The 22,008-nt window shown below is 55.1% G+C and overlaps 1 protein-coding gene across 1 annotated transcript in view; it reads left to right on the plus strand.

Moving 5' to 3' along the window:
* LOC140422590 (RNA-binding protein 39-like) overlaps positions 1 to 22,008 on the plus strand; it is a 92,966-nt gene that overhangs the window by 50,445 nt on the left and 20,513 nt on the right. The window contains exons 3-4 of the mRNA XM_072507597.1: positions 10,040 to 10,157; positions 13,040 to 13,192. Of these exons, the coding sequence (XP_072363698.1) occupies positions 10,040 to 10,157; positions 13,040 to 13,192 (271 nt within the window). The remainder of the gene's footprint in view (positions 1 to 10,039; positions 10,158 to 13,039; positions 13,193 to 22,008) is intronic.

The following is a 22,008-nucleotide window of genomic DNA, read 5'->3' on the forward strand; positions in this document are numbered from 1 at the left end:
TACAGAGATAGGGTGTTGCAGGGGCTGGAGGAGGTTACAGAGATAGGGAGTGTTGTAGGGGGCTGGAGGAGGTTACAGAGATAGGGAGTGTTGTAGGGGGCTGGAGGCGGTTACAGAGATAGGGAGAGTTGTAGGGGGCTGGGGGAGGTTACAGAGATAGGGAGGGTTGTAGAGGGCTGGAGTAGGTTAGAGATCAGGAGGGTTCTGGGGTTTGGAGAACGTTACAGGGAGAGGGAGGGTTGTAGGGGCTGGGGAAGGTTACAGAGATAGGGAGGGTTGTAGGGGGCTGGGGAGGTTACAGAGATAGGGAGGGTTGTAGAGGGATGGAGGAGGGTACATTGATAGGGAGGGTTGTAGGGGGCTGGGGGAGGGTACAGAGATAGGGAGGGTTGTAAAAGGCTGGAGTACGTTAGAGATAGGGAGGATTGTAGGGGCTTGAGGAGGTTACAGAGATAGGGAGGGGTGTAGGGGCTGGAGGAGGTTACAGATAGAGAGGGTTGTAGTGGCTGGAGGAGGTTACAGAGATAGGGAGGGTTGTAGGGGCTGGAGGAGGTTACAGATAGGGAGGGTTGAATGGACTGGAGGAGGTTAAGAGATAGGGAGGGTCGTAGGGGCTGGAGGAGGTTACATAGAATGGGAGGGTTGTAGGGGGCTGGAGGAGGGTACAGAGATAGGGAGGCCTGTAGGGACTGGAGGAGGTTACAGAGATAGGGAGGGTTGTAGGGGCTGAAGGAGGTTACAGATAGTGAGGGTTGTAGGGACTGGAGGAGGTTACAGAGATAGGGAGGGTCTTAGGGGCTGGAGGAGGTTACAGAGAATGGGGAGGGTTGTAGGGGGCTGGAGGAGGTTACAGAGATAGGGAGGGTTGTAGGGAGGAGGAGGTTACAGAGAGAGGGAAGGTTGTAGAGGGTTGGAGGAGGTAACAGACAAAGGGAGAGTTGTAGGGGCTGGCGGAGGTTACAGCGATAGGGAGGGTTGTCGGGGCTGGAGGATGTTAGAGAGATAGGGAGGGTTGCATGGGCTGGAGCAGGTTACAGAGATAGGCAGTGTTGTAGGGGGCTGGAGGATGTTACAGAGATAGGGAGGGTTGTCGGGGCTGGAGGAGGTTACAGAGATAGGGAGGGTTGTAGGGGCTGGAGGAGGTTACAGAGATAGGGAGGGTTGTAGGGGCTGGAGGAGGTTACAGAGATAGGGAGGGGTGTAGGGGCTGGAGGAGGTTACAGAGATAGGGAGGGTTGTAGGGGCTGGAGGAGGTTACAGAGATAGGGAGGGTTGTCGGGGCTGGAGGAGGTTACAGAGATCGGGAGGGTTGTAGTGGCTGGAGGATGTTACAGAGATAGGGAGGGTTGTCGGGGCTGGAGGAGGTTACAGAGATAGAGAGGGTTGTCGGGGCTGGAGGAGGTTACAGAGATAGGGAGAGTTGTAGGGGGCTGGAGGAGGTTACAGAGATAGGGAGGGTTGTAGGGGGCTGGAGGAGGTTACAGAGATAGGATGTTGTAGGGGCTGGAGGAGGTTACAGAGATAGGGAGTGTTGTAGGGGGCTGGAGGAGGTTACAGAGATAGGGAGTGTTGTAGGGGGCTGGAGGCGGTTACAGAGATAGGGAGAGTTGTAGGGGGCTGGGGGAGGTTACAGAGATAGGGAGGGTTGTAGAGGGCTGGAGTAGGTTAGAGATCAGGAAGGTTCTGGGGTTTGGAGAACGTTACAGGGAGAGGGAGGGTTGTAGGGGCTGGGGAAGGTTACAGAGATAGGGAGGGTTGTAGGGGGCTGGGGAGGTTACAGAGATAGGGAGGGTTGTAGAGGGATGGAGGAGGGTACAGAGATAGGGAGGGTTGTAGGGGGCTGGGGGAGGGTACAGAGATAGGGAGGGTTGTAAAAGGCTGGAGTACTTTAGAGATAGGGAGGATTGTAGGGGCTTGAGGAGGTTACAGAGATAGGGAGGGGTGTAGGGGCTGGAGGAGGTTACAGATAGAGAGGGTTGTAGTGGCTGGAGGAGGTTACAGAGATAGGGAGGGTTGTAGGGGCTGGAGGAGGTTACAGATAGGGAGGGTTGAATGGACTGGAGGAGGTTAAGAGATAGGGAGGGTCGTAGGGGCTGGAGGAGGTTACAGAGAATGGGAGGGTTGTTGGGGTTGGAGGAGGGTACAGAGATAGGGAGGCCTGTAGGGACTGGAGGAGGTTACAGAGATAGGGAGGGTTGTAGGGGCTGAAGGAGGTTACAGATAGGGAGGGTTGTAGGGACTGGAGGAGGTTACAGAGATAGGGAGGGTCTTAGGGGCTGGAGGAGGTTACAGAGAATGGGGAGGGTTGTAGGGGGCTGGAGGAGGTTACAGAGATAGGGAGGGTTGTAGGGAGGAGGAGGTTACAGAGAGAGGGAAGGTTGTAGAGGGTTGGAGGAGGTAACAGACAAAGGGAGAGTTGTAGGGGCTGGCGGAGGTTACAGCGATAGGGAGGGTTGTCGGGCTGGAGGATGTTAGAGAGATAGGGAGGGTTGCATGGGCTGGAGCAGGTTACAGAGATAGGCAGTGTTGTAGGGGGCTGGAGGATGTTACAGAGATAGGGAGGGCTGTCGGGGCTGGAGGAGGTTACAGAGATAGGGAGGGTTGTAGGGGCTGGAGGAGGTTTCAGAGATAGGGAGGGGTGTTGGGGCTGGAGGAGGTTACAGAGATAGGGAGGGTTGTAGGGGCTGGAGGAGGTTACAGAGACAGGGAGGGGTGTAGGGGCTTGAGGAGGTTACAGCGATAGGGAGGGTTGTAGGGGCTGGAGGAGGTTACAGAGATAGGGAGGGTTGTAAGGGCTGGAGGATGTTACAGAGATAGGGAGGGTTGTCGTGGCTGGAGGAGGTTACAGAGATAGGGAGTGTTGTAGGGGGCTGGAGACGGTTACAGAGATAGGGAGAGTTGTAGGGGGCTGGAGGAGGTTACAGAGATAGGGAGTGTTGTAGGGGGCTGGAGGAGGTTACAGAGACAGGGAGGGTTGTAGTGACTGGAGGAGGTTACAGAGATATGGAGGGTTGTCGGGGCTGGAGGAGGTTACAGAGATAGGGAGAGTTGTAGGGGGCTGGAGGAGGTTACAGAGATAGGGAGTGGTGTAGGGGGCTGGAGGAGGTTACAGAGATAGGGAGGGTTGTATGGACTGGAGGAGGTTACAGAGATATGGAGGGTTGTCGGGGCTGGAGGAGGTTACAGAGATTGGGACGGTTGTAGTGGCTGGAGGATGTTACAGAGATAGGGAGGGTTGTCGGGGCTGGAGGAGGTTACAGAGATAGGGAGGGTTGTAGGGGCTGGAGGAGGTTACAGAGATAGGGAGGGTTGTAGGGGCTGGAGGAGGTTACAGCGATAGGGACGGGTGTAGGGGCTGGAGGAGGTTACAGATATAGGGAGGGTTGTAGGGGCTGGAGGAGGTTACAGAGATAGGGAGGGGTGTAGGGGCTTGAGGAGGTTACAGCGATAGGGAGGGTTGTAAGGGCTGGAGGATGTTACAGAGATAGGGAGGGTTGTCGGGGCTGGAGGAGGTTACAGAGATAGGGAGGGTTGTAGGGGCTGGAGGAGGTTACAGTAATAGGGAGGGTTGTAGGGGGCTGAGGAGGTTACAGAGATAGGGAGGGTTGTCGGGGCTGGAGGAGGTTACAGAGACAGGGAGGGTTGTAGGGGACTGGAGGAGGTTACAGAGATATGGAGGGTTGTCGGGGCTGGAGGAGGTTACAGAGATCGGGAGGGTTGTAGTGGCTGGAGGATGTTACATAGATAGGGAGGGTTGTCGGGGCTGGAGGAGGTTACAGAGATAGAGAGGGGTGTAGGGGCTGGAGGAGGTTACAGAGATAGGGAGGGTTGTAGGGGGCTGGAGGGGGTGACAGAGATAGGGAGGGGTGTAGGGGGCTGGAGGCGGTTACAGAGATAGGGAGGGGTGTAGGGACTGGAGGAGGTTACAGAGATAGGGAGAGTAGTAGGGGGCTGGAGGAGGTTACAGAGATAGGGAGGGGTGTAGGGGGCTGGAGGCGGTTACAGAGATAGGGAGGGGTGTAGGGACTGGAGGAGGTTACAGAGATAGGGAGTGTTGTAGGGGGCTGGAGGCGGTTACAGAGATAGGGAGGGTTGTAGGGGCTGGAGGATGTTACAGAGATAGGGAGGGTTGTCAGGGCTGGAGGAGGTTACAGAGATAGGAAGAGTTGTAGGGGGCTGGAGGAGGTTACAGAGATAGGGAGGGTTGTCGGGGCTGGAGGAGGTTACAGAGATAGGGAGGGTTGTAGGGGGCTGGAGGAGGTTACAGAGATAGGGAGGGTTGTCGGGGCTGGAGGAGGTTACAGAGATAGGGAGAGTTTTAGGGGGTTGGAGGAGGTTACAGAGATAGGGAGGGTTGTAGGCGGCTGGAGGAGGTTACAGAGATAGGGAGTGTTGTAGGGGGCTGGAGGCGGTTACAGAAATAGGGAGAGTTTTAGGGGGCTGGCGGAGGTTACAGAGATAGGGAGGGTTGTAGGGGCTGGAGGAGGTCACAGAGATAGGGAGGGTTGTAGGGGCTGGAGGAGGTTACAGAGATAGGGAGTGTTGTAGGGGGCTGGAGGCGGTTGCAGAGATAGGGAGGGTTGTAGGGACTGGAGGATGTTACAGAGATAGGGAGGGTTGTAGGGACTGGAGGAGGTTACAGAGATAGGGAGGGTTGTAGGGGCTGGAGGAGGTTAGAGAGATAGGGAGGGTTGTAGGGAGCTGGAGGAGGTTAGAGAGATAGGGAGGTTTGTCGGGGGCTGGAGGTGGTTACAGAGATAGGGAGGGTTGAAGGGGCTGGAGGAGGTCACAGAGATAGGGAGGGTTGTAGGGGCTGGAGGAGGTTACAGAGATAGGGAGTGTTGTAGGGGGCTGGAGGCGGTTACAGAGATAAGGAGGGTTGTAGGGACTGGAGGAGGTTACAGAGATAGGGAGGTTTGTCGGGGGCTGGAGGATGTTACAGAGATAGGGAGGGTTGTCGGGGCTGGAGGAGGTTACAGAGATAGGGAGGGTTGTAGGGGCTGGAGGAGGTTACAGAGATAGGGAGTGTTGTAGGGGGATTGAGGCGGTTACAGAGATAGGGAGGGTTGGTGGGACTGGAGGAGGTTACAGAGATAGGGAGGTTTGTCGGGGGCTGGAGGATGTTACAGAGATAGGGAGGGTTGTCGGGGCTGGAGGAGGTTACAGAGATAGGGAGAGTTGTAGGGGCTGGAGGATGTTACAGAGATAGGGAGGGTTGTCGGGGCTGGAGGAGGTTACAGAGATAGGGAGGTTTGTAGGGGCTGGAGGATGTTACAGAGATAGGGAGGGTTGTAGGGGCTGGAGGAGGTTACAGAGATAGGGAGGGTTGTCGGGGCTGGAGGAGGTTACAGAGATAGGGAGGGTTGTCGGGGCTGGAGGAGTTTACAGAGATAGGGAGTGTTGTAGGGGCTGGAGGAGGTTACAGTGATAGGGAGGGTTGTAGGGGCTGGAGGAGGTTACAGAGATAGGGAGGGTTGTAGGGGCTGGAGGCGGTTACAGAGATAGGGAGGGTTGTAGGGGGCTGGAGGAGGTTACAGAGATAGGGAGGGTTGTAGGGGCTGGAGGAGGTTACAGAGATAGGGAGGGTTGTAGGGGGCTGGAGGAGGTTACAGAGATAGGGAGTGTTGTAGGGGCTGGAGGATGTTACAGTGATAGGGAGGGTTGTCGGGGCTGGAGGAGGTTACAGAGATAGGGAGAGTTGTAGGGGGCTGGGGGAGGTTACAGAGATAGGGAGGATTGTAGGGGCTGGAGGAGGTCACAGAGATAGGGAGGGTTGTAGGGGCTGGAGGAGGTTACAGATATAGGGAGTGTTGTAGGGGGCTGGAGGCGGTTACAGAGATAGGGAGGGTTGTAGGGACTGGAGGAGGTTACAGAGATAGGGAGGTTTGTCGGGGGCTGGAGGATGTTACAGAGATAGGGAGGGTTGTAGGGACTGGAGGAGGTTACAGAGATAGGGATGGTTGTAGGGGCTGGAGGAGGTTACAGAGATAGGGAGGGTTGTAGGGAGCTGGAGGAGGTTACAGAGATAGAGAGGTTTGTCGGGGGCTGGAGGTGGTTACAGAGATAGGGAGGGTTGTAGGGGCTGGAGGAGGTCACAGAGATAGGGAGGGTTGTAGGGGCTGGAGGAGGTTACAGAGATAGGGAGTGTTGTAGGGGGCTGGAGGCGGTTACAGAGATAGGGAGGGTTGTAGGGACTGGAGGAGGTTACAGAGATAGGGAGGTTTGTCGGGGGCTGGAGGATGTTACAGAGATAGGGAGGGTTGTCGGGGCTGGAGGAGGTTACAGAGATAGGGAGGGTTGTAGGGGCTAGAGGAGGTTACAGAGATAGGGAGTGTTGTAGGGGGCTGGAGGCGGTTTCAGAGATAGGGAGGGTTGTAGGGACTCGAGGAGGTTACAGAGATAGGGAGGTTTGTCGGGGGCTGGAGGATGTTACAGAGATAGGGAGGGTTGTCGGGGCTGGAGGTGGTTACAGAGATAGGGAGAGTTGTAGGGGCTGGAGGAGGTCACAGAGATAGGGAGGGTTGTAGGGGCTGGAGGAGGTTACAGAGATAGGGAGTGTTGTAGGGGGCTGGAGGCGGTTACAGAGATAGGGAGGGTTGTAGGGGCTGGAGGAGGTTACAGATATAGCGAGTGTTGTAGGGGGCTGGAGGCGGTTACAGAGATAGGGAGGGTTGTAGGGACTGGAGGAGGTTACAGAGATAGGGAGGTTTGTCGGGGGCTGGAGGATGTTACCGAGATAGGGAGGGTTGTAGGGACTGGAGGAGGTTACAGAGATAGGGATGGTTGTAGGGGCTGGAGGAGGTTACAGAGATAGGGAGGGTTGTAGGGAGCTGGAGGAGGTTACAGAGATAGAGAGGTTTGTCGGGGGCTGGAGGTGGTTACAGAGATAGGGAGGGTTGTAGGGGCTGGAGGAGGTCACAGAGATAGGGAGGGTTGTCGGGGCTGGAGGTGGTTACAGAGATAGGGAGAGTTGTAGGGGCTGGAGGAGGTCACAGAGATAGGGAGGGTTGTAGGGGCTGGAGGAGGTTACAGAGATAGGGAGTGTTGTAGGGGGCTGGAGGCGGTTACAGAGATAGGGAGGGTTGTAGGGGCTGGAGGAGGTTACAGATATAGGGAGTGTTGTAGGGGGCTGGAGGCGGTTACAGAGATAGGGAGGGTTGTAGGGACTGGAGGAGGTTACAGAGATAGGGAGGTTTGTCGGGGGCTGGAGGATGTTACAGAGATAGGGAGGGTTGTAGGGACTGGAGGAGGTTACAGAGATAGGGATGGTTGTAGGGGCTGGAGGAGGTTACAGAGATAGGGAGGGTTGTAGGGAGCTGGAGGAGGTTACAGAGATAGAGAGGTTTGTCGGGGGCTGGAGGTGGTTACAGAGATAGGGAGGGTTGTAGGGGCTGGAGGAGGTCACAGAGATAGGGAGGGTTGTAGGGGCTGGAGGAGGTTACAGAGATAGGGAGTGTTGTAGGGGGCTGGAGGCGGTTTCAGAGATAGGGAGGGTTGTAGGGACTCGAGGAGGTTACAGAGATAGGGAGGTTTGTCGGGGGCTGGAGGATGTTACAGAGATAGGGAGGGTTGTCGGGGCTGGAGGTGGTTACAGAGATAGGGAGAGTTGTAGGGGCTGGAGGATGTTACAGAGATAGGGAGGGTTGTCGGGGCTGGAGGAGGTTACAGAGATAGGGAGGTTTGTAGGGGCTGGAGGATGTTACAGAGATAGGGAGGGTTGTAGGGGCTGGAGGAGGTTACAGAGATAGGGCGGGTTGTCGGGGCTGGAGGAGGTTACAGAGATAGGGAGGGTTGTCGGGGCTGGAGGAGTTTACAGAGATAGGGAGTGTTGTAGGGGCTGGAGGAGGTTAGTGATAGAGAGGGTTGTAGGGGCTGGAGGAGGTTACAGAGATAGGGAGGGTTGTAGGGGCTGGAGGCGGTTACAGAGATAGGGAGGGTTGTAGGGGGCTGGGGGAGGTTACAGAGATAGGGAGGGTTGTAGGGGCTGGAGGAGGTTACAGAGATAGGGAGGGTTGTAGGGGCTGGAGGAGGTTACAGAGATAAGGAGGGTTGTCGGGGCTGGAGGAGGTTACAGAGATAGGGAGGGTTGTAGGGGCTGGAGGAGGTTACAGAGATAGGGAGGGTTGTAGGGGCTGGAGGCGGTTACAGAGATAGGGAGGGTTGTAGGGGCTGGGGGAGGTTACAGAGATAGGGAGGGTTGTAGGGGCTGGAGGCGGTTACAGAGATAGGGAGGGTTGTAGGGGGCTGGGGGAGGTTACAGAGATAGGGAGGGTTGTAGGGGCTGGAGGAGGTTACAGAGATAGGGAGGGTTGTCGGGGCTGGAGGAGGTTACAGAGATAGGGAGGGTTGTCGGGGCTGGAGGAGGTTACAGTGATAGAGAGGGTTGTAGGGGCTGGAGGAGGTTACAGAGATAGGGAGGGTTGTAGGGGCTGGAGGCGGTTACAGAGATAGGGAGGGTTGTAGGGGGCTGGGGGAGGTTACAGAGATAGGGAGGGTTGTAGGGGCTGGAGGAGGTTACAGAGATAGGGAGGGTTGTAGGGGCTGGAGGAGGTTACAGAGATAGGGAGGGTTGTCGGGGCTGGAGGAGGTTACAGAGATAGGGAGGGTTGTAGGGGCTGGAGGAGGTTACAGAGATAGGGAGGGTTGTAGGGGCTGGAGGAGGTTACAGTGATAGAGAGGGTTGTAGGGGCTGGAGGAGGTTACAGAGATAGGGAGGGTTGTAGGGGCTGGAGGCGGTTACAGAGATAGGGAGGGTTGTAGGGGGCTGGGGGAGGTTACAGAGATAGGGAGGGTTGTAGGGGCTGGAGGAGGTTACAGAGATAGGGAGGGTTGTAGGGGCTGGAGGAGGTTACAGAGATAGGGAGGGTTGTCGGGGCTGGAGGAGGTTACAGAGATAGGGAGGGTTGTAGGGGCTGGAGGAGGTTACAGAGATAGGGAGGGTTGTAGGGGCTGGAGGCGGTTACAGAGATAGGGAGGGTTGTAGTGGCTGGGGGAGGTTACAGAGATAGGGAGGGTTGTAGGTGTTGGAGGAGGTTACAGAGATAGGGAGGGTTGTAGGGGCTGGAGGAGGTTACAGAGATAGGGAGGGTTGTAGGGGCTGGAGGAGGTTACAGAGATAGGGAGAGTTGTAGGGGGCTGGAGGAGGTTGCAGAGATAGGGAGGGTTGTAGGGGGCTGGAGGAGGTTACAGAGATAGGGAGGGTTGTAGGGGGCTGGAGGAGGTTACAGAGATAGGGAGGGTTGTAGGGGCTGGAGGAGGTTACAGAGATAGGGAGTGTTGTAGGGGGCTGGAGGCGGTTACAGAGACATGAGGGGCCATTCTCCGACCCCCCACCGGGTCGGAGAATCGCCGGGGGCCGGCGTGAATCCCGCCCCCGCCGTGTCGCGAATTCTCCGCCACCGGAGATTCGGCGGGGGCGGGAATCGCGGCCGCGCCGGTCGGCGGGAATCGCCCGCCGATTCTCCGGTCCGCGATGGGCCGAAGTGCCGCCGCTGTCAACCCAGGCCAGCCGGCGTGGATTGAACCACCTTTGGGACGGCGGGGGACAGCCACGCGGGCGGGCTCCGGGGTCCTGGGGGGGGGGGGGGGCGGGCGCGTGGCGATCTGACCCCGGGCCTGCGTCGTCCAGCGCGGGCCTAGCCCCTCAAGGTGAGGGCTTGGTCCCTAAAGGTGCGGAGAGGTCTGCACCTTTGGGACGGCCCGACACCGCAGCGGTTCCCGCCTCTCCATCCCGCCGAGACCCCCCGCCCCGCCAGGCAGGGATGGATCCCGCCCAGGCAGTTTAACGATGACCATGAAACCATTGACGAAACTAATTTGGTTCGCCAATCTTATTTCGCGGAGGACGTCTGCCGCCCTGACCTGGTCTGGCCTCCTGGTGACTCGGAAAAACCCTCTGAAATCTCCTCTGAGGCCACGGGGAATAAAACCTGGCAAAGGAGGTGACACAGCACATCCTCCGGCGGAATGGGAAGGAATGTGCCAGTGTAGGTGGGTGGATTCTGGTGCAATCTCACTGCCGTCTAATTTCCCTGTCAAGAGATCGGACATCGAATAGGACCCCGGAAGAGAGGGATGCTCGCACAGTGTTATGTCTGCAATTTTCCGCACACATTCGACCCAGGGACCTTGCCGATTTCTTCAGATCAGCTGGGAAGGTATGGGTGATAACCATTGCTCTGTAACTAACCCCGTGCTGTACCTGTCCTGGGAGTGTTTGATGGGGACAGTGTCGAGGGAGCTTTACTCTGTATCTAACCCCGTGCTGTACCTGTTCTGGGAGTGTTTGATGGGGACAGTGTAGAGGGAGCTTTACTCTGTAGCTAACCCCGTGCTGTACCTGTCCTGGGAATGTTTGATGGGAACAGTGCAGAGGGAGCTTTACTCTGTATCTAACCCTGTGCTGTACCTGTCCTGGGAGTGTTTGATTGGGACAGTGTAGAGGGAGCTTTACTCTGTATCTAACCCTATGCTGTACCTGTCCTGCGAGTGTTTGATGGGGACAGTGTAGAGGGAGCTTTACTCTGTATCGAACCCCGTGCTGTACCTGTCCTGGGAATGATTGATGGGGACAGTGTAGAGGGAGCTTTACTTTGTATCTAACCCCGTGCTGTACCTGTCCTGGGAGTGTTTGATGGGGACAGTGTAGAGGAAGCTTTACTCTGTATCTAACCCCGTGCTGTACCTGTCCTGGGAGTGTTTGATGGGGACAGTGTAGTGGCAGCTTTACTCTGTATCTAACCCTGTGCTGTACCTGTCCTGGGAGTGTTTGATGGGGACAGTGAAGAGGGAGCTTTACTCTGTATCTAACCCCGTGCTGTACCTGTCCTGGGAGTGTTTGATAGGGACAGTGTAGAGGGAGCATTACTCTGTATCTAACCCTGTGCTGTACCTGTCCTGGGAGTGTTTGATGGGGACAGTGTAGAGGGAGCTTTACTCTGTAGCTAACCCCGTGCTGTACCTGTCCTGGGAATGTTTGATGGGAACAGTGCAGAGGGAGCTTTACTCTGTATTTAACCCCGTGCTGTACCTGTCCTGCGAGTGTTTGATGGGGACAGTGTAGTGGCAGCTTTACTCTGTATCTAACCCCGTGCTGTACGTTTCCTGGGAGTGTTTGATGGGGACAATGCAGAGGGAGATTTACTCTGTATCTAACCCCGTGCTGTACCTGTCCCGGGAGTGTTTGATGGGGACAGTGTAGTGGCAGCTTTACTCTGTATCTAACCCCGTGCTGTACCTTTCCTGGGAGTGTTTGATGGGGACAATGCAGAGGGAGCTTTACTCTGTATCTAACCCTGTGCTGTACCTGTCCTGGGAGTGTTTGATGGGGACAGTGTCAAGGGAGTTTTACTCTGTATCTAACCCCGTGCTGTACCTGTCCTGGGAGTGTTTGATGGGGACAGTGTAGTGGCAGCTTTACTCTGTATCGAACCCCGTGCTGTACCTGTCCTGGGAGTGTTTGATGGGGACAGTGAAGAGGGAGCTTTACTCTGTATCTAACCCCGTGCTGTACCTGTCCTGGGAGTGTTTGATAGGGACAGTGTAGAGGGAGCGTTACTCTGTATCCAACCCTGTGCTGTACCTGTCCTGGGAGTGTTTGATGGGGACAGTGTAGAGGGAGCTTTACTCTGTAGCTAACCCCGTGCTGTACCTGTCCTGGGAATGTTTGATGGGAACAGTGCAGAGGGAGCTTTACTCTGTATTTAACCCCATGCTGTACCTGTCCTTGGAGTGTTTGATGGGGACAATGCAGAGGGAGCTTTACTCTGTATCTAACCCCGTGCTGTACCTGTCCTGCGAGTGTTTGATGGGGACAGTGTAGTGGCAGCTTTACTCTGTATCTAACCCCGTGCTGTACCTTTCCTGGGAGTGTTTGATGGGGACAATGCAGAGGGAGCTTTACTCTGTATCTAACCCTGTGCTGTACCTGTCCTGGGAGTGTTTGATGGGGACAGTGTAGAGGGAGCTTTACTCTGTATCTAACCCCGTGCTGTACCTGTCCTGGGAGTGTTTGATAGGGACAGTGTAGAGAGAGCTTTAATCTGTATCTAACCCCGTGCTGTACCTGTCCTGGGAGTGTTTGATGGGGACAGTGTCAAGGGAGTTTTACTCTGTATCTAACCCCGTGCTGTACCTGTCCTGGGAGTGTTTGATGGGGACAGTGTAGAGGGAGCGTTTATTCTGTATCTAACCCCGTGCTGTACCTGTCCTGGGAGTGTTTGATGGGGACAGTGTAGAGGGAGCTTTACTCTGTATCTAACCCCGTGCTGTACCTGTCCTGAGAGTGTTTGATGGGGACAGTGTAGAGGGAGCTTTACTCTGTATCTAACCCCGTGCTGTACCTGTCCTGGGAGTGTTTGATGGGGACAGTGTAGAGGGAGCTTTACTCTGTATCTAACCTGTGCTGTACCTGTCCTGGGAGTGTTTGATGGGGACAGTGTAGAGGGAGCTTTACTCTGTATCTAACCCCGTGCTGCACCTGTCCTGGGAGTGTTTGATGGGGACAGTGTTGAGGGAGCTTTACTCTGTATCTAACCCCGTGCTGTACCTGTCCTGAGAGTGTTTGATGGGGACAGTGTAGAGGGAGCTTTACTCTGTATCTAACCCCGTGCTGTACCTGTCCTCCTGGGAGTGTTTGATGGGGACAGTGTAGAGGGAGCTTTACTCTGTATCTAACCCCGTGCTGTGCCTGTCCTGGGAGTGTTTGATGGGGACAGTGTAGAGGGAGCTTTACTCTGTATCTAACCTGTGCTGTACCTGTCCTGGGAGTGTTTGATGGGGACAGTGTAGAGGGAGCTTTACTCTGTATCTAACCCCGTGCTGTACCTGTCCTGGGAGGGTTTGATGGTGACAGTGTAGAGGGAGCTTTACTCTGTATCTAACCCCGTGCTGTACCTGTCCTGGGAGTGTTTGATGGGGACAGTGTAGAGGGAGCTTTACTCTGTATCTAACCCCGTGCTGTACCTGTCCTGGGAGTGTTTAATGGGGACAGTGTAGAGGGAGCTTTACTCTGTATCTAACCTCTGTTCGACCTTGATAGGTTCGAGATGTGAAGATCATATCAGACAGGAGCTCCCGCAGATCAAAAGGCATTGCTTACGTTGAGTTTTATGAGATGGACTCTGTCGCATTGGCAATCAGTCTCTCAGGATCGAGACTGTTAGGAATTCCTATCATTGTTCAAGCATCTCAGGTATTTTGGAATTATCACCATCACCATCTGTCAGTACTGAGGGAGCGTCACACTGTCAGAGGGTCAGTACTGAGGGAGTGCCGCACTGTCAGAGGGTCAGTACTGAGGGAGTGCCGCACTGTCAGAGGGTCAGTACTGAGGGAGTGCCATACTGTCTGAGGGTCAGTACTGAGGGAGTGCTGCACTGTCAGAGGGTCAGCACTGAGGGAGTGCCGCACTGTCAGAGGGTCAGTACTGAGGGAGTGCCACACTGTCAGAGGGTCAGTATTGAGGGAGTGCCGCACTGTCAGAGGGTCAGTACTGAGGGAGTGCCGCACTGTCAGAGGGTCAGTACTGAGGGAGTGCCGCACTGTCAGAGGGTCAGTACTGAAGGAGTGCCGCACTGTCAGAGGGTCAGTACTGAGGGAGTGCCGCACTGTCAGAGGGTCAGTACTGAGGGAGTGCTGCACTGTCAGAGGGTCAGTACTGAGGGAGTGCCGCACTGTCAGAGGGTCAGTACTGAGGGAGTGCCGCACTGTCAGAGGGTCAGTACTGAGGGAGTGCCGCACTGTCAGAGGGTCAGTACTGAGGGAGTGCCGCACTGTCAGAGGGTCAGTACTGAGGGAGTGCCGCACTGTCAGAGGGTCAGTACTGAGGGAGTGCCGCGCTGTCAGAGGGTCAGTACTGAGGGAGTGCCGCACTGTCAGAGGGTCCGTACTGAGGGAATGGTGCCCTGTCAGAGGGTCAGTACTGAGGGAGTGTCGCACTGTCAGAGGGTCAGTACTGAGGGAGTGCCGCACTGTCAGAGGATCAGTACTGAGGGAGTGCTGCACTGTCAGAGGGTCAGTACTGAGGGAGTGCTGCACTGTCAGAGGGTCAGTACTGAGGGAGCGCCGCACTGTCAGAGGGTCAGTACTGAGGGAGTGCTGCACTGTCAGAGGGTCAGTCCTGAGGGAGTGCCGCACTGTCAGAGGGTCAGTTGTGAGAGAGTGCTGCACTGTCAGGGGGTCAGTACTGAGGGAGTGCCGCACTGCACTGTCAGAGGGTCAGTACTGAGGGAGTGCCGCACTGTCAGAGGATCAGTACTGAGGGAGTGCTGCACTGTCAGAGGGTCATTTGTGTGGTAGTGCTTCACTGTCAAATGGACAATACTGAGGGAGCGCAGCACTGTCAGAGGGTCAGTACTGAGGGAGTGCCGCACTGTCAGAGGGTCAGTACTGAGTGAGTGCCGCACTGTCAGAGGGTCAGTACTGAGGGAGTGCCACACTGTCAGAGGGTCAGTACTGAGGGAGTGCTGCACTGTGGGGGGGTCAGTACTGAGCGAGTGCCGCACTTTCAGAGGATCAGTACTTAGGGAGTGCTGCACTGTCAGAGGATCAGTAATGACGGAGTGCCACACTGTCAGAGGATCAGTACTGAGGGAGTGCTGCACTGTCAGAGGGTCAGTTGTGAGGGAGTGCCGCACTGTCAGAGGGTCAGTACTGAGGGAGTGCCGCACTGTCAGAGGTTCAGTACTGAGGGAGTGCTGCACCTTTAGATGGACTGTACTGAGGGAGCGCAGCACTGTCAGAGTGTCAGTACTGAGGGAGTGCCGCACTATCAGAGGGTCAGTACTGAGGGAGTGCCGCACTGTCAGAGGGTCAGTACTGAGGGAGTGTCGCACTGTCAGAGGGTCAGTACTGAGAGAGTGCTGCACTGTCAGAGGGTCAGTACTGAGGGAGTGCCGCACTGTCAGAGGGTCAGTACTGAGGGAGTGCCGCACTGTCAGAGGGTCAGTACTGAGGGAGTGCCGCACTGTCAGAGGGTCAGTACTGAGGGAGTGCCGCGCTGTCAGAGGGTCAGTACTGAGGGAGTGCCGCACTGTCAGAGGGTCCGTACTGAGGGAATGGTGCCCTGTCAGAGGGTCAGTACTGAGGGAGTGTCGCACTGTCAGAGGGTCAGTACTGAGGGAGTGCCGCACTGTCAGAGGATCAGTACTGAGGGAGTGCTGCACTGTCAGAGGGTCAGTACTGAGGGAGTGCTGCACTGTCAGAGGGTCAGTACTGAGGGAGCGCCGCACTGTCAGAGGGTCAGTACTGAGGGAGTGCTGCACTGTCAGAGGGTCAGTCCTGAGGGAGTGCCGCACTGTCAGAGGGTCAGTTGTGAGAGAGTGCTGCACTGTCAGGGGGTCAGTACTGAGGGAGTGCCGCACTGCACTGTCAGAGGGTCAGTACTGAGGGAGTGCCGCACTGTCAGAGGATCAGTACTGAGGGAGTGCTGCACTGTCAGAGGGTCATTTGTGTGGTAGTGCTTCACTGTCAAATGGACAATACTGAGGGAGCGCAGCACTGTCAGAGGGTCAGTACTGAGGGAGTGCCGCACTGTCAGAGGGTCAGTACTGAGGGAGTGCCGCACTGTCAGAGGGTCAGTACTGAGGGAGTGCCACACTGTCAGAGGGTCAGTACTGAGGGAGTGCTGCACTGTGGGGGGGTCAGTACTGAGCGAGTGCCGCACTTTCAGAGGATCAGTACTTAGGGAGTGCTGCACTGTCAGAGGATCAGTAATGAGGGAGTGCCACACTGTCAGAGGATCAGTACTGAGGGAGTGCTGCACTGTCAGAGGGTCAGTTGTGAGGGAGTGCCGCACTGTCAGAGGGTCAGTACTGAGGGAGTGCCGCACTGTCAGAGGTTCAGTACTGAGGGAGTGCTGCACCTTTAGATGGACAGTACTGAGGGAGCGCAGCACTGTCAGAGTGTCAGTACTGAGGGAGTGCCGCACTATCAGAGGGTCAGTACTGAGGGAGTGCCGCACTGTCAGAGGGTCAGTACTGAGGGAGTGTCGCACTGTCAGAGGGTCAGTACTGAGAGAGTGCTGCACTGTCAGAGGGTCAGTACTGAGGGAGTGTCGCACTGTCAGAGGATCAGTACTGAGGGAGTGCTGCACTGTCAGAGGGTCAGTACTGAGGGAGTGCTGCACTTTCAGAGGGTTAGTTGTGCGGGAGTGCTGCACTGTCAGAGGGTCAATACTGAGGGAGCGCTGCACTGTCAGAGGGTCAGTACTGAGGGAGCGCCACACTGTCAGAGGGTCAGTACTCAGGGAGCGCTGCACTGTCAGAGGGTCAGTACTGATGGAGTACCGCACTGTCAGAGGGTCAGTACTGAGGGAGTTCCGCACTCTCAGAGATTCAGTGCTGAGGGAGTGCCGCACTGTCAGTGAGTCAGTACTGAGGGAGTGCCGCACTGTCAGATGGTCAGTACTGAGGGAGTGCCGCACTATAAGAGGGTCAGTACTGAAGGAGTGCCGCACTGTTAGGGGGTCAGTACTGAGGGAGTGCCGCACTGTCAGATGGTCAGTACTGAGGGAGTGCCGCACTATAAGAGGGTCAGTACTGAAGGAGTGCCGCACTGTTAGGGGGTCAGTACTGAGGGAGTGCCGCACTGTTAGGGGGTCAGTACTGAGGGAGTGCTACACTGTCAGAGCTCAATTCAACCCAATCCAACCCAATCCAACCCAACTCAACCCAACTCAACCCAACTCAACCCAACTCAACTCAACTCAACTCAACCCAACCCAACTCAACTCAACCCTATCCAACCCAACTCAACTCAACTCAACCCAACCCAACTCAACCCAACTCAACTCAACTCAACTCAACCCAACCCGATTCAACTCAACCCTATCCAACCCAACTCAACTCAACTCAACCCAACCCAACTCAACCCAACCCGACTGAACACAACCCAACCCAACCGAACCGATCCCAATTCAACCCAACCCAAAACAATGCAACTCAACCCAACACAACCCAACACAACCCAATCGGACTCAACACAACCCAACACAACCCAACACAACCCAATCGGACTCAACACAACCCAACACAACCCAATCGGACTCAACACAACCCAACACAACCCAATCGGACTCAACACAACCCAACACAACCCAATCGGACTCAACACAACCCAACACAACCCAATCGGACTCAACACAACCCAACACAACCCAATCGGACTCAACACAACCCAACACAACCCAATCGGACTCAACACAACCCAACACAACCCAATCGGACTCAACACAACCCAACACAACCCAATCGGACTCAACACAACCCAACACAACCCAATCGGACTCAACACAACCCAACACAACCCAATCGGACTCAACACAACCCAACTCAACCAAACACATCCCAACAAAACCATCACAACCAAACACATTCCAACACAACACAACCCAACCCAACTCAACTCAACACAACCCAACTCGACTCAACTCAACCCAACTCAACCCAACCCAACCCAACACAACCCAACACAACCCAACTCGTCTCAACTCAACACAACTAAACCCAGCCCGACTCAACTCAACCCAGCTCAATCCAACCCGACTCAACTCAACTCAACCCAACTCAACCCAACTTAACTCAACCCAACTCAACTCAACTCAACTCAACTCAACCCAACCCAACCCAACTCAACTCAACTCAACTCAACTCAACTCAACTCAACTCAACCCAACCCAACCCAACCCAACTCAACTCAACTCAACTCAACTCAACCCAACTCAACTCAACTCAACTCAACCCAACCCAACTCAACCCAACTCAATTCAATGCAACTCAACCCAACTCAACCCGACCCAGCTCAACCCAACTCAACACAACCCAGCTCAACCCAACTCAACCCGGCCCAACCCAACCCAACCCAACCTAACTCAACTCAACCCAACCCACCTCAACCCAACCCAACTCAACCCAACCCAACCCACCTCAACCCAACCCAGCTCAACCCAACCCAACCCACCTCAACCCAACCCAGCTCAATCCAACCCAACTTAACTCAACCCAAACTACCACAACCCAACTGAACCTCACCCAACCCAACCCAACTAAACTCAATTCAACCCAACCCGACCCGGCCCAACCCAACTCAACTCAACCCAACTCAGCTCAATCCAACCCAACTCAACCCAACCCAACCCAACCCAACTAAACTCAAATCAACCCAACCCAACCCAACCCAACCCAACTCAACCCAACCCAACTCAACACAACCCAACCCAACTCAACTCAACTCAACCCAACTCAACTCAACCCAACTCAGCTCAATCCAACCCAACTCAACTCAACTCAACCCAACTCAACCCAACCCAACCCAACTCAACTCAACTCAACTCAACTCAACCCAACTCAACCCAACCCAACTCAGCTCAACCCAACCCAACCCAACTCAACTCAACCCAACTCAACCCAACTCAACCCAACTCAGCTCAACCCAACTCAACCCAACTCAACCCAACTCAGCTCAACCCAACTCAACCCAACTCAACTCAACCCAACCCAACTCAACTCAACTCTACCCAACCCAACCCAACTCAGCTCAACCCAACCCAACCCAACTCAACTCAACTCAACTCAATTCAACACAGCGCAACCCAACCCAACTCAGCTCAACCCAACTTAACTCAACCCAACTCAGCTCAACCCAACTCAACCCAACTCAGCTCAACCCAACTCAGCTCAACCCAACTCAACCCAACTCAACTCAACCCAACCCAACCCAACCCAACCCAACCCAACCCAACCCAGCTCAATCCAACCCAACTCAGCTCAACCCAACCCAACTCAACCCAACCCAACTCAACTCAATCCAACCCAACTCAACCCAACTCAACCCAACCCAACCCAACTCAACCCAACTCAACTCAATCCAACCCAACTCAACCCAACCCAGCTCAACCCAACCCAACTCAGCTCAACCCAACCCAACTCAACCCAACCCAACTCAACTCAATCCAACCCAACTCAACCCAACTCAGCTCAACCCAACTCAACCCAACTCAGCTCAACCCAACTCAACCCAACTCAGCTCAACCCAACTCAACCCAACTCAGCTCAACCCAACTCAACCCAACTCAGCTCAACCCAACTCAACCCAACTCAGCTCAACCCAACCCAACCCAACCCAACCCAACCCAACCCAACCCAACTCAACCCAGCTCAACCCAACTCAACCCAACTCAGCTCAACCCAACCCAACCCAGCTCAACCCAACTCAACCCAACTCAGCTCAACCCAACCCAACCCAACTCAGCTCAACCCAACTCAACCCAACTCAGCTCAACCCAACTCAACCCAACTCAGCTCAACCCAACTCAACCCAACTCAGCTCAACCCAACTCAACCCAGCTCAACCCAACTCAACCCAACTCAGCTCAACCCAACCCAACCCAGCTCAACCCAACTCAACCCAACTCAGCTCAACCCAACCCAACCCAGCTCAACCCAACTCAACCCAACTCAGCTCAACCCAACTCAACTCAACCCAACTCAGCTCAACCCAACCCAACTCAACCCAACTCAACTCAATTCAACCCAACCCGACCCGACCCAACCCAACTAAACTCACCCCAACTCAGCTCAACCCAACTTAACTCAACCCAACTCAACCCAACCCAACTCAACCCAACCCAACTCAACCCAACTCAGCTCAACCCAACTCAACCCAACTCAGCTCAACCCAACTCAACCCAACTCAGCTCAACCCAACCCAACTCAACCCAACTCAACTCAATTCAACCCAACCCGACCCGACCCAACCCAACTAAACTCACCCCAACTCAGCTCAACCCAACTTAACTCAACCCAACTCAGCTCAACCCAACTCAACCCAACTCAACTCAACCCAACCCAACCCAACCCAACCCAACCCAACCCAACCCAGCTCAATCCAACCCAACTCAGCTCAACCCAACCCAACTCAATCCAACCCAACTCAACCCAACCCAGCTCAACCCAACCCAACTCAGCTCAACCCAACTCAACTCAATCCAACCCAACTCAACCCAACTCAGCTCAACCCAACTCAACCCAACTCAGCTCAACCCAACCCAACCCAACCCAACCCAACCCAACCCAACCCAACTCAACCCAGCTCAACCCAACTCAATCCAACCCAACTCAACCCAACTCAGCTCAACCCAACTCAACCCAACTCAGCTCAACCCAACTCAACCCAACCCAACTCAGCTCAACCCAACCCAACCCAACCCAACCCAACCCAACCCAACCCAACTCAACCCAGCTCAACCCAACTCAACCCAACCCAACTCAACCCAACTCAGCTCAACCCAACCCAACCCAGCTCAACCCAACTCAACCCAACTCAGCTCAACCCAACCCAACCCAGCTCAACCCAACTCAACCCAACTCAGCTCAACCCAACTCAACTCAACCCAACTCAACTCAATTCAACCCAACCCGACCCGACCCAACCCAACTAAACTCACCCCAACCCAGCTCAATCCAACCCAACTCAGCTCAATCCAACCCAACTCAGCTCAATCCAACCCAACTCAGCTCAACCCAACCCAACTCAACCCAGCTCAACACAACTCAACCCAACCCAGCTCAACTCAACTCAACCCAACTCAGCTCAACACAACTCAACCCAACCCAACCCAACTCAACCCAACCCAGCTCAATCCAACCCAACTCAGCTCAATCCAACCCAACTCAGCTCAACCCAACCCAACTCAACCCAACTCAACCCAACCCAGCTCAACACAACTCAACCCAACCCAGCTCAACTCAACTCAACCCAACTCAGCTCAACACAACTCAACCCAACCCAACCCAACCCAACCCAACCCAGCTCAACACAACTCAACCCAACCCAGCTCAACACAACTCAACCCAACCCAGCTCAACCCAACTCAACCCAACTCAGCTCAACCCAACCCAACTCAACCCAACTCAACTCAATTCAACCCAACCCGACCCGACCCAACCCAACTAAACTCACCCCAACCCAGCTCAATCCAACCCAACTCAGCTCAATCCAACCCAACTCAGCTCAACCCAACCCAACTCAACCCAACCCAGCTCAACACAACTCAACCCAACCCAGCTCAACACAACTCAACCCAACCCAGCTCAACTCAACTCAACCCAACTCAGCTCAACACAACTCAACCCAACCCAACCCAACTCAACCCAACCCAGCTCAATCCAACCCAACTCAGCTCAATCCAACCCAACTCAGCTCAACCCAACCCAACTCAACCCAACTCAACCCAACCCAGCTCAACACAACTCAACCCAACCCAGCTCAACTCAACTCAACCCAACTCAGCTCAACACAACTCAACCCAACCCAACCCAACCCAACCCAACCCAGCTCAACACAACTCAACCCAACCCAGCTCAACACAACTCAACCCAACCCAGCTCAACACAACTCAACCCAACCCAGCTCAACCCAACCCAACCCAACCCAGCTCAACACAACTCAACCCAACCCAGCTCAACCCAACCCAACCCAACTCAACCCAACCCAACTCAGCTCAACCCAACTCAACCCAACTCAACTCAACCCAACCCAACCCAACCCAACCCAACTCAGCTCAACCCAACTCAACCCAACTCAGCTCAACCCAACTCAACTCAACCCAACCCAACCCAACTCAACCCAACTCAGCTCAACCCAACCCAACCCAACCCAACTCAACCCAACCCAGCTCAACCCAACCCAACTCAACCCAACTCAACTCAATTCAACCCAACCCGACCCGACCCAACTCAACTAAACTCACCCCAACCCAGCTCAATCCAACCCAACCCAGCTCAATCCAACCCAACTCAGCTCAACCCAACCCAACTCAACCCAACTCAACCCAACTCAACTCAATTCAACCCAACCCGACCCGACCCAACCCAACTAAACTCACCCCAACTCAGCTCAATCCAACCCAACTCAGCTCAACCCAACTCAACTCAACCCAACTCAACCCAACCCAACCCAACCCAACTCAACCCAACTCAACTCAATTCAACCCAACCCGACCCGACCCAA

This window comes from Scyliorhinus torazame, chromosome 5 (assembly GCF_047496885.1).
Source record: "Scyliorhinus torazame isolate Kashiwa2021f chromosome 5, sScyTor2.1, whole genome shotgun sequence".
Lineage (NCBI taxonomy): Eukaryota > Metazoa > Chordata > Chondrichthyes > Carcharhiniformes > Scyliorhinidae > Scyliorhinus > Scyliorhinus torazame.